Genomic DNA, 13,836 nt, shown 5'->3' with positions numbered 1-13,836 from the left:
TCCTGTATTTTCTTTTACTTAAAGCCAAGGACTTTTCAGCACACCCTAGTAAAATGGCATGTTGGAATATTACAAGAAATCAGATTGTAAATGCTACAATGATGACATTAGTAGTTCCTTGCAACAAAATGAATGAGGCATGTCTACTACATACAAGATTAAGTATTTAAATTCTAATAAATGACATTTTGCTTTGAGGAATCTTTCAAAAATATCTATTTGTTTTTGTAATACCTGTGCACACACACACACATGCACACACTCTTACACAAGCAAACATGCACACATACACACACGAACACACACACAGGAATACACACGCACACACAGAGGAATACACACACACACACAGAAGAATACACACACATTATGGACTTCTTAAAGTCTTGTCTACCAAATCTAATCATAAGGCGTTGGTCATTTCGGCTCTAAAGTAGATGACACTTATCCAAGGTGTCATGCTGTGGGATGGAACCTGATATCATGTGGTTGAGAGGCAAACTTCTTACTACACAGCCATGTCTGCCCTCACATTCTATGTTAAAATGCTGTTCAATCATGCGCTGAAATCAGTTCCATTAGAGATACTCCTCTATAACAGTGTTTAACCTTATGTCAATGTGAGAAATCATTAGAAACCATTTATGCCAGCAAAAATCAACCATTTGAATTTATGCTACCACTTTTATTTGGTAGTATAAAGTTTGTGGGGCATATACAAGAAATTATTGAGATTGATACAGTTTAAATTGTAATGCTACAATAATGCAAAATGATGAAATATTACTGTTTTTCAGCTCCTTGTGTGGTTAGAGAAGGTATGAATGATATAAATATCATTCCTGATTCCTTTATATCATCAACTCCCCAAACACCAGACTATCCCATAACTAATATCAGACCAGAATTGTCTGGTTGGAAGGTTCCAGTACCAAAATCACCTTCTGAACCAAAACCAAGTGTTACCATAAAACTGACAGATAAACCTGAAGGAGTTGAACTGCTTGAAGTCGACATGTGGGGTAGTGTTGGTAAGGTAACAATTCTTGTGCAAACACCTGGCTCTGATGAATTCCAGAAGACAGTGGGAGGTACCAACATTACTGGATCCCTTGTATTGAATAATTATCCAAAGGCGACAGCTGTGAAGATTATTTTGGAATCTCAAGGAATTGTAGAAGGAAGTGTACCAGATGACTATTTTGTGTGGGTGCAGGTGAAGGCTTGCTTTAATATTTCCGAAGGTAAGAATTATTATATTGACTGTTGATTGTAAGTTTTATAAATGAAATAGTTAATAATTCATTGAAATATGATGTTTTTTTAGATAAAACATTTAACATTCAATATTTACTTTAAAGTGGTCATTATTTTGATACTTACTCTCTTAAATTCATTATGGATTTACGAGATCATTAAATCTAAAAAGTTACTCAAATAGATATTTCATAACCATTATTTTATTACAATCCTTATGAGTACAAAATGACATTGGTATATTTTGGTGTGTGTACTAGTGGAACCTCACAGAGTGATGAATGTGGTGCTAAGAATTTTGCTTCCCAGCCACATAAGATCCAGGTTCAGTTCAATGCCTGGCACCTTAAGCAAGTGTTTTCTACTATAAACCTGGGCTGACAAAAGCTTGGAAGTAGATTTGATAGACAGAAACTGAAAGCCTGTTATGTTTGTCCACCACCACCACTACCTTATCACATGACAAGTGGAGTTGGTTTGTTTATGTCCCCATGACATAGTGCTTCAGCAAAAGAGGCCAATGAAATAAGTAGTTGCCTTTAAGAAAATAAATACTGGTGTCAAGTTGTTTGACTGAACCCTTCAAGGCAGTGCCCCAGCATGGGAACAGCAGTGACTGGATCAATTCCTAGCGATATCTGAAGAAGGGATTTTTATTTTCCGAAATATTATTATATCAGACTATGAATCATCATCATCATCATCATCGTTTAACGTCCGCTTTCCATGCTAGCATGGGTTGGACGATTTGACTGAGGACTGGTGAAACCAGATGGCTACACCAGGCTCCAATCTGATTTGGCAGAGTTTCTACAGCTGGATGCCCTTCCTAATGCCAACCACTCAGAGAGTGTAGTGGGTGCTTTTACGTGCCACCCGCACGAAGGTCAGTCAGGCGGTACTGGCAACGGCCAAATTATAACAGTTATTATATTCCACTCTGCATTGTTGTGCCATTCAAGGCACATTATATTTCACAAAAAATTCACAATGCTTCAAGTGAACTACAATACTCTCCAAACTGATGTTAATATTGGTTGCAGTTATGTCTATAATTATGGTGGAATGGTCAGTATTCCAAACATTATTTCTCACAAAATGTATGATAAACCTAAACCAATTTCAGTTAAATCATATATTTAGTTAATTATTATATATCAAAGGGGTGCTGAAAAGTTCCTGGCTTTGGGTACAAGAAAATACAGGAGGACCCATTAATTATGATTTTATTTATGATATTACCCTCTCAGATTGTAGTGCTCCTTCTGTTTTCCTAAGGCCTGTAAAAAAACTGAGAACGCTGGTCCTCCAACTAGGCCTTTTGGAATACCCTTAAAGGCAGGAACTTTTCAGCACTCCTTTGTATGTATATATATAAGCATAATAGCTAGTTGTAAAATGTCAAGAGGAGCTCAGAGTAGTAACTATACTAACAAGTAAAGTCAATCACCACACCAAAGAACTGCCTGGGGTTAAATTAGTAGTAACATGGAACAGCCACTTTGATGTGGCGATTGACTTTATATATATATATATATATATGTGTGTGTGTGTGTGTGTGTGTGTGTGTGTGTGTGTGTGTGTGTGTGTGTGTATAATTAATCACTAGTTTTGGAAATCAACTCCCACATTGGCTCCTCATTATTAGATGTATTTAGTCATTTGAGCTTGGGATGTCTTGACCAAACTCACGACTCACCTCTAATTAATGGTTGCCTGTTTTATTTGCAGATCCTACACTCCTCGCTCAAAAAAAAAATAAAAAAATTATAATTCTGAGATACCCATTTTATGCAATCAGGAGTATAATTATAACTGTCATAAACTTCAGTAGAAATTAATAGAATCTTATTAAAAAGTAAATATTCCTTTGTTTTTCCAGTTACAGGAACAGTTCATCCCACAACAAGTCTTGCAACAAGAGGTAAATTTTAAACATTCCTGTGATTACAGAATATTTTGATTAATTACTTAATCCTTTTGTTACCATATTTCTATAAAAATAAACTGCCACTTTTCAATTAATTTTGAAAATAATGAGATATTTAGTAAAATAACTGTTGCAATTAAACTGGTATTTGGAACACAAATCTTTCTTGTATAGGCTGAAAGCCTGAAGTTTTAGGGGAAAGGGCTAGTTGATGACATTGATGCTAGTATTCAACAGATATTTATTTTATCGATCCCAAAATGATGGAAGGCAAGGTCAACCTTGGTGGAACTTAAATGCAAAATGTAAAGGCTGAAAGGATTGCTGCTAAGCATTTTGTTCAACTTCTTAACAATCGTACCAGCTCACCACCATATTTAGAATGAAAATTAACATGAAATTTTAAAGGTCGCTTTTAATTTAGATAATTCTAAAGCTGGAAATTTGTGTTATAGAGAATCAGACTTGGGCAGGTTAGTGTCAAAAAGATTAAGATTGTGAAGGCTGTCACAAAGGGCCAGACTGTGGATTAATTACTATTGCCACTTGAAGTCATTCCATTTCCATTACAGTATCAAAGACATTCTTGCACATTCTTACCCCAGTTTAGCCTCTCCACTAAAATGTCTTTTATATGTCCAGTAAAATACGTCTGCTGCTATGTTTAATAAATCAAGAGAGGGTCTCTATTTTCAGGCAAGTTATTTGCACATGACTGTTAAACCATGGAATATGAAGGAGTGGTTCCTTAAATATAATTAATAGTCCTCCTTTTAAGTTTAACAATTTTGAACTTTTATATTTTCTTATAATATTTGTTGCATGTCATCCAGGCTGGTGGATAGGCAGGTTTCTTAAAGCAATGTACTAATAAACTGTGATATTCAGTTTTGGTTTTTATGGTCAGAGTTGAAATGCCACTAAAGTCAATGCTACCTTTCACTCTTTCAAGGATTGCAAAATAAAATATTAGGTATATCTCAGAGCCAATGCTACAATTGACTAGCCCCTCCTCTTAAAATGACTGGTCTGTGGTTTTATTTAGAAGTTACTTATTTATATTCAATTTCACAATGTTTATCATAATGTAGCAATTATAGATATTTGTTTATCAACAATATCAAATATCATTTTAATCCTGTGTCCATTGACCTAATCACTAGATATTCATAATAGCAAATAATACTTCACTTTAATTGCTATTATTTATTATGCTTTTCCATTTTTCTTTGCAAATTGTGACATCAGCAAGTACAACAAGTATTGTGTCAGTTCCATCTGTTGAAACGCCTGTTGTTACAACCCTTCATCCAGAAACAACTACATCAACAAGCATTTCTCCTGAATCCACGACACAGACAACAACAGCACGTAAATATGACTATGTTATTTGAATATTTGTATTTAAATATCTCTTGACTCAGTTAGTTGTTAGATACAAATGCTTTCAATATGAGCTGCAATAAACTACATTCTAAGTTCAAAAACTGGTGAAACCTACTTCAGTCTTTGTCTCCAACATTGGATGAAATATAGTTTGCATAGCAATTTCTACAGCATTATCAGGTTTAATTCACAATTGTGCCTCAATGTTTTGTCTATAAATTATATACTGGCTGTTTAATATATTATATATGTTAGCATATATGCATAGAAAAGAGATGATGTATAAACATCAAAAATATATATATACACAGTAATTAAGAGCTCTAACACATTATAACATTGCAGTAAATCCAGGTGTAAAAAGCTTGCATGCAGAGATATAATAAGTTAAAATGAACCTTAGAGCTTACTTATATTTAGAGTAAAAAGTAGGAAAGTATAAATTTTAGTGATAGATCATATTGTAATTACTTTCTAATGCTGCTTCATTAGGAATAAGACCATTTATTTTATAAGTATATAATTAAGATACATACTTAATATAAATTAATGCATTAAATAATGTAAAGCGATTTTTTGAAATTTATTGAGACAATATATTTTAATGAGAAATAAATTAAGTTTAAGTGATGATTATCCCAATGTTAATTTATGTTGGTTTTCATTTCAGCTCCTTGTGTGGTTAGAGAAGGTATGAATGATATAAATATCATTCCTGATTCCTTTATATCATCAACTCCTGACACACCAGACTATCCCGTAACTAATATCAGACCAGAATTGTCTGGTTGGAAGGTTCCAGTACCAAAATCACCTTCTGAACCAAAACCAAGTGTCACTATAAAATTGACAGATAAACCTGAAGGAGTTGAACTGCTTGAAGTCGACATGTGGGGTAGTGTTGGTAAGGTAACAATTCTTGTGCAAACACCTGGCTCTGATGAATTCCAGAAGACAGTGGGAGGTACCAACATTACTGGATCCCTTGTATTGAATAATTATCCAAAGGCAACAGCTGTGAAGATTATTTTGGAATCTCAAGGAATTGTAGAAGGAAGTGTACCAAATGACTATTTTGTGTGGGTGCAGGTGAAGGCTTGCTTTAATATTTCAGAAGGTAAGAATGATCATATTACCTGTTGATTATAGTTATTTGTACATGAAATGAAATATTAATAGTTGTCTAAATCTGACTTTGGTTACAGTTATTATACATATGATAATAAATAATTTAAATTAGTTATGAACTGATATAATAATTGACTGAGGTAAATATATTTGATAATGAAGATTGCAAAAATATAAAAGATGTAGTATTCAATATTTACTTCGAATTGATCTATATTTTAAGCTTTATTCTCTTGAATTTACATAAGTTTTGTAAGTCTTCAAATTTAAAATGTTGCTTGTACCTGTTTAAAGATATTTTATTATAATTATTTCTTTGCAACGCTTATCTATACAACACAACATTGATTTGTTTTCATGTTTATATTAGTGAAAACTTTGAAATGAACATATTTCTAACCTGATAGTAATATAGGTAACAGTTATCTCTAATTATTGGAAATGTATCAATATTTCAAAGTCATAATGACATGGCTACAGAATTTGTAATCAAGAAATCTTAACCCACTATTTTATATGCTTCTTAAAAGTATTCTTAATGAAGGAATTGGACTAAAATTTTATATTTATGAAATAGTCATAACAAATGATGTATATTCGCAAAATATATAAATATTTTGGAAAAAATAGAATATGTCAGTGTTATTGGGTAAAATAAATTTTTCTGTAGTCTGTTGCACAGATATTACTTTGTCACAATTATAAATGTAAACAGAGTGATCCAGAGATTGTCTCATTAGACTCTTATAATGAAAAACATCAACCCTTTACCATTCAGATTACTCTGTCAAATGTAACACTTATTTATTCACATTGTTTGAATTTATTATGGATTATCTCATACCTTTGAAATTCCACTTATTGGATTGCTAACTTTTAGAATAACATTTAGGGTAGATGTGAGAGGTTGGATCTGACCAGTTTTAACATATATGACAGGTAGAACATTTTGGCTGGATATGACTAGTTTAAATTCTAAAGGGTTAATGTTCAGAGAGTGTATGATATAATGAAACCCAGTGTTTTGCTGGTTATAGAGATTAATGCCCAAATTGTAACTAGATATAACTAGATGTATAGGCCATTCACATTTGGGGATGTCTTAGCCAATATCACAACTCACTACAACTTATACATTGTCAATCCTACTGTTGATATGCAGACATTCTGTTAGTGTAATCAAATGTATAATTATAATGGTTATTAATTGTAATCAGTTAAAAGAAGTTTATTAAAAATAATTTTTTGTTTTTCTAGTTACAGGAACAGTTATTCCTGCTACTAGTCCTACAACAAGGGGTAAGGTTTTAATTTTTATAAAATATTTCAGTCATATGATTAATTGTCTGTGATGTTAAAGATTGCCATAAACACATCAGTTGTGGAATAATTATCTATTATTTTGATTCAAAGTATTTTTACTTGCATTATACTAGCAATGAGATTAAAAAAAAAACCATGCACATTCAAATTCACTTTAACTAATTGGAACATCTCATTTATGTTCTGTCAGAAAAGAAGAAAAAACATCAAGATCTATCTGCTGGTGTTTAACAACTGTTAGATACATCACTAAAAGGTTCTGATGTCCAGGTATAATATTTGAACCTCTGGAAGCAAATTATGTTTGTCTTTAGCTCTGTGCAGGTTGTGAAATGGGATGCAAACTATGGTATGCTTTAAATTTTGCCAGTTTGGTACTCTATACATCCTCCATCAACCTCATGTTAATGTCTGCTAGTCCATACTTGCATGGGTTGAGCCGTTTTTTTAGTGAGGCAGAATTGTCTATGGCTAGATACATTTCCTGTTGCCAACACTCACCTGTTTCCCTGTTAAGGAGGCAATAGCTTGAAGAATTGTAACTTTCATGGCTTTGTCCAATATCATTATTAATTACATCCCCATTTTCACAATGTTCACAATTATCTAACAATTATAAATATATGTTTATCGACAATATGAAATATTATTTTATTCTTGTGGGCATTGGTTTAAGCACCAGATATTCTTAATAATTGACTAATATCTAATTTTGATAGTAACCATATGTTATACTTTTCCTTTTCAACCTGCAAATTGTGACATCAGCAACAACAACACATATTGTGGCAACTCCAACTGTTAAGACACCTGTTGTTACAACTCCTCATCTGGGAACAACTACATCAACAAGTCTTGTCTCTGAATCCACTACACAGACAACAACAACAGGTAAATGGGAAGCTGTCATTTTAACATCTCTTCTACTCTCATTTAGTTGTTCAGAACCAATGTCTCCAAGATAAACTACATTAAAACTAATTGAGGTTCTTCTCCCATTATTCCAAGTTCAAACACTGGTAAAACTATTATCGTTCTTGTCCCTACCATTGGTAATAATATAAGCACAGTAATACTCGCCACATTTCTAATATTTTAAAAGGCAGGTTTAGAGTATACTGTACATTAAGCAGTACTATTCGTTGTCTATAAATAGCACATGGGTCATTTGATATAATACACATGTGGGAATATATATATATATATATATATATATATATATATATATATATATATATATATATATAGTTTTAGGGAAAAGAACCAAAGTTCATGAACTCATCGATGAAAATCCACTGTCACATATAGAAAAATTAATAAGTAAAAGCACAATAAATCATCATCATCATCGTTTAACGTCCGCTTTCCATGCTAGCATGGGTTGGACGACTTGACTGAGGACTGGTGAAACCGGATGGCAACACCAGGCTCCAATCTAAATTTGGCAGAGTTTCTACAGCTGGATGCCCTTCCTAACGCCAACCACTCAGAGAGTGTAGTAGGTGCTTTTACGTGTCACCTGCACGAAGGCCAGTCAGGCGATACTGGCAACGGCCATGCTCGAAATGGTGTCTTTTATGTGCCACCCGCACAAGCCAGTCCAGGGGCACTGGCAACGATCTCGCTCGAAAATCCTACGGGAGCCAGTCAGGCAGTACTGGCAACGGCCACGCTCAAAATGGTGCATCTCATGTGCCACCCGCACAAGAGCCAGTCCAGGGGCACTGGCAACGATCTTACTTGGCTTGCCGGGTCTTCTCACGCACAGCACATTTCCAAAGGTCTCGGTCAGTATAATATAATATGATATAATATAATATAATATAATATAATATAATATAATAAATAAGTATAATATAATATAATCCTAAAACTGTATGTGACTGTGGATTTTCATCGATGAGTTCATGAACCTTGATTCTTTTCCCTAAAACTATATATTTATATTTTATACTGTGAAACTTAATTCAATTTTAATTTTTAATAAATTGAATTTTATTGAGTTTTTAACCTGTAAATTTGGATTTTTATTCCTAATAATATTATATATATATATATATATATATATATATATATATACAATTTATAATCTATATGTATTTTCTTTTCAGCACCTTGTGTGGTTAGAGAAGGTATGAATGATATAAATATCATTCCTGATTCCTTCATATCATCAACTCCTGACACACCAGACAATCCTGTCACTAATATCAGACCAGAATTGTCTGGTTGGAAGGTTCCAGTACCAAAATCACCTTCTGAACCTAAACCAAGTGTTACCATAAAACTGACAGATAAACCTGAAGGAGTTGAACTACTTGAGGTTGCTTTCATGGGTTCTGTAGAAAAAGTAACAGTCCTTGTACAAATTCCTGGTTCTGATGAATTCCATAGGATAATTGGAGGTACTGCCATTTCTACACCACTCATACTGAGCACCTATCCAAAGGCAACAGCTGTAAAGGTTATTTTGGAATCTCCACGTACGGTAGAAGGAAATACACCAGAAAACTATGTTGTCTGGTTGCAGGTGAAGGCTTGCTTTAATATTTCAGAAGGTAAGAATGATTATATTGATTATAATGATGCTATTGATTATTGTGATAAAATTACCCGGTGTTTGATGTTTGATTACTTATGGGCACAGTAGTGGCTGTGTGGTAAGTAGCTTGCTTACCAACCACATGGTTCCAGGCTCAGTTCCACTGTGTGGCACTTTGGGCAAGTGTCTTCTACTATAGCCTTGGGTCAATCAAAGCCTTGTGAGTGGATTTGGTAGACAGAAACTGAAAGAAGCCCGTCATATATATGTGTTTCGGGCCTTGTACCTAGAGTAGAAAAGAACATTATATTGTCACAAATATATTCTTTCCATAACTGAGGTTTAACTCTGTTAGTTTTTTTTAGCTCTGTCAGAACACATATAATAAATAACATTATTATTTCTGTCACTCTACCATAAAATTTCTCAAATGATACTTGCATTTTGTTGCTCTAACATAAAATACGTTTATCAAGCGAAAGACTATATTTAACAAATGACACTTGTATTTCTGTTGCTGTATCATAAAATACAATTTATGAAGTAATATTTGTGTTGCTGTCACACTGCTACTCATACATACATACATACATACATACATACATACATGCATTTATACTTACATGCAAATGTAAATATGTCTCCATATATACATATATGCCTACATACATACATATGTATACACATGCACATGTGCATATAAAGGTGCATGGCTTAATGGTTAGGGTGTTGCACTTATGATTGCAAGATTGTGTGTTCAATTCCCAGACCAGGCATTGCATTGTGTGCTTGAGCAAAGCACTTCATTTCACATTGCTCTGTGATCATTTCGTCATCTGACATGTGACACATGGTGCACTTGTACAGATAATGTTGGTTTGATGGAGGGAGAGGGCTTATGTCTACACGAACATTTAATCATTAGTAACAAATCATCTGTGTGGTTGTCTGTTTAGAAATTGCCAAACCCTCATATATTGTCTAACGATGGGAGAGTCCATGACATATATATATATAAGTACATACATACATGCAGGTATACTTACATACATACTTATATATTCATGTGTATGTATATATATTTTAGCATTTTGCTTAGGCATAGTAAGATTAATAACCTGGAGCAGAACTCAAGATATACATGGTCCAGAACACAATGTTATTTGAGCATAGAGTTGTAATACAAATAAAGAGATGACACTGGAAAAACCTAATGTTACCTAATGAACTTCCATAGCTTACAACTATTTCTGCTATAAGATGTGGTGAACTGTTAGTGGAGTCCCTGGGTGACATCCTGTAGCTTTATCATAGCCTTGCATACGAAGTGCACTTTATTTGGGAAAGTTACATTTTCAGAACCTACACGTGTTATGAGTGAGAAATCTTATGCTGAATCCTATGGTAAGATCCGTCCAAATGTAGAAAAAATGTATGCAGATGTGTTTATATCAGAATGCAATAAAAGAAAAGAAAAATTATGCAGACATGTAGTCATGCAGAGAGGGTGCACTTCATATTTGGGGCTCTGATGAAGCTACAGGATGTTACCCAGCGACTCAACTAACAGGCCATCACATCTTATAACAGAAACAGCTATAAGCTAATGAAGTCCATTACATCATCTTTGTCTTTTCTGATGTCATCTTTTTGTTCCTATACGCACGCACACACACACACACACACACACACACACACAATTAGTTGATATTTGTGATAATAAATTTAATTTTTATATTAATTACACAATATTTTCCCTTTCTTTATGCAAATAGTGACATCAGCAAGTACAACAGCTATAGTGACCACTCCATCTGTTGAAACACCCACTGCTACAACTCATCTTTTAGAAACAACTACATCAACAAGTCTTGTCCCGAAATCCACTACACAGACAACAACAACAGGTATAAATGGGAATATGCCATTTTAACATTTGTATTTAAACATCTCTTAAATTTAGCCTCAGTTAGTTGTTTGGAATGAACATATTCAAAATGAACCTCAATAAACTAAATGAGTTTCTTTGCCCAGCATTCTTTGTTCAACTATCAGCGAGAGCTACTATGATTTTTGTCCCTACTGTAGGTAACAAAATAAAAGTACAGCAATAATTTTTACCACCTTATCAAGTAAAAACTTGTCTATAAATTATACATTAGTCATTTGATACTTTACATATGTTAGCATACATCTATATAAAGAACTATGATGTATAAAACACCAAAAAGTATACATCCATGTTAATTACGAGCACAGTTAATAACAAGTCATTAACCTTCAGCATGTTAAAAGATTCCAGTAAATTCAGGTGGTAGAAGCTCGCATGCATATATGTAATCAGTTAAAAATCAACCAAGAACTTACATATATTTAGAATAGAAAGCAGAATGGCATAAATTTTATTTATACATCATAATGTAATTACTTTCAACAGTTGTTTCTTGAGGAATAAGCATTATTGATTTTAAATTATGTAATTAAGATATTTAGTCAATATAAATTAATATAATTTATTAATGTAAATTCATAATTTGAAATTCATTTAATATATATCAATTAATTTAAGTAATGTCTATCCCAATATTTGATAGATCATAATCTAATTAATTTCTACAGCTGTTTCGTTAGGAATAAACATCATTACATTTATAATTGTGTAATTGAGATATATAGTTAACATAGATTGATATAATTTATTTATCTAAACTCATAATTTGAAATTTATTTAATATATGTTTATTTAAACTAAATAAATTTTAAGTAATGTTTATCCTAATGTTATATATTGATTTGTACAATTGATAACATTGCAATTTATATTGGTTTGTTTTCTTTCCAGTACCTTGTGTGATTAGAGAAGGTATGAATGATATAAATATCATTCCTGATTCCTTTATATCATCATCTCCTGACACACCAGACTATCCCATAACTAATATCAGACCAGACTTGCCTGGTTGGAGGGTTCCAGTACCAAAATCACCTTCTGAACCAAAACCAAGTGTCACTATAAAATTAACAGATAAACCTGAAGGAGTTGAACTGCTTGAAGTCGACATGTGGGGTAGTGTTGGTAAGGTAACAGTTCTTGTGCAAAAACCTGGCTCTGATGAATTCCAGAAGACAGTGGGAGGTACCAACATTACAGGACCCCTTATATTGAATAATTATCCAAAGGCGACAGCTGTGAAGATTATTTTGGAATCTCAAGGAATTGTAGAAGGAAGTGTACCAGATGACTATTTTGTGTGGGTGCAGGTGAAGGCTTGCTTTAATATTTCAGAAGGTAAGATAGTTATTGTATATGAAGTAATTAATAATTGAATGAAGCATAAAGTAATATTTTAGATGAATAAGATTGAAATATAAAACATATAATATTCAATATTTATTTTAAAGTGGTCATTAGTTTGATATTTACACACATGAATTTATTTTGGGTTTACTAAGTCTTGCACCTGTATATTAGATATTTTATTACAATTTCAAATATACAACTAAATGATTTTGTTTTTCCCTGATGTATGTATTGTGAACATAATTTTATACCCCTGATGCTAATATTGGTAAAAGTTATGTCTAAAATTATGGTGAAATTACCAATATCCCACAGTCACAAAGATACAACTAATGAATTCATTATCAAAAATATAAAGCTGCAGAAAGGTCTATATGAAGGGTTTCAATGTACAACTTGTTAGTCATAATTAATGACATGCTTGGGCAAGATATGTAAACATTGGGCAAACAAAAACAATTTAGCAGTGTGTTTGAATAAAAATAGGCCATGATATTCTTCTGCGCTCTGTTGCTCAGACATGCCATTGTCACCATTTTTATTGGAAATACACTGACCTAGTGGTTGCATCACTGGACAAGTATAACCAAAGACATTGTTTTTCATGAAATATATAGCTAAACCTAGTGTTTTACTGGTTGTAGAAATTAAATATATCATCATCATTATCATCATCATTTAACGTCCACTTTCCATGCTAGCATGGGTTGGACGATTTGACTGAGGACTGGTGAAACCGGATGGCAACACCAGGCTCCAATCTGATTTGGCAAAGTTTCTACAGCTAGATGCCCTTCCTAACGCCAACCACCCAGAGAGTGTAGTGGGTGCTTTTACGTGTCACCCGCACGAAGGCCAGTCAGGCGGTACTGGCAACGGCCACGCTCAAAATGGTGTATTTTATGTGCTATCCGCACAAGAGCCAGTCCAGGGGCACTGGCAACGACCTCGCTCGAAATATATATATGT

At 33.3% G+C, this 13,836-nt stretch overlaps 1 protein-coding gene across 1 annotated transcript in view; it reads left to right on the top strand.

The window, feature by feature from the left end:
* Positions 1-13,836, top strand: part of LOC106875009 (uncharacterized) — a 149,036-nt gene that overhangs the window by 120,993 nt on the left and 14,207 nt on the right. Inside the window, exons 56-64 of the mRNA XM_089359092.1 lie at positions 798-1,244; positions 3,140-3,181; positions 4,436-4,558; positions 5,244-5,690; positions 6,959-7,000; positions 7,793-7,915; positions 9,136-9,582; positions 11,342-11,473; positions 12,409-12,855. Coding sequence (XP_089215218.1) covers positions 798-1,244; positions 3,140-3,181; positions 4,436-4,558; positions 5,244-5,690; positions 6,959-7,000; positions 7,793-7,915; positions 9,136-9,582; positions 11,342-11,473; positions 12,409-12,855 — 2,250 coding nt within the window. The remainder of the gene's footprint in view (positions 1-797; positions 1,245-3,139; positions 3,182-4,435; positions 4,559-5,243; positions 5,691-6,958; positions 7,001-7,792; positions 7,916-9,135; positions 9,583-11,341; positions 11,474-12,408; positions 12,856-13,836) is intronic.

This window comes from Octopus bimaculoides, chromosome 10 (genome assembly GCF_046866305.1).
Source record: "Octopus bimaculoides isolate indiv1 chromosome 10, ASM4686630v1, whole genome shotgun sequence".
Taxonomy (NCBI): domain Eukaryota; kingdom Metazoa; phylum Mollusca; class Cephalopoda; order Octopoda; family Octopodidae; genus Octopus; species Octopus bimaculoides.
Note: the sequence above shows the minus strand (reverse complement) of the source record. Positions and strands in the feature narration are given on the sequence as shown.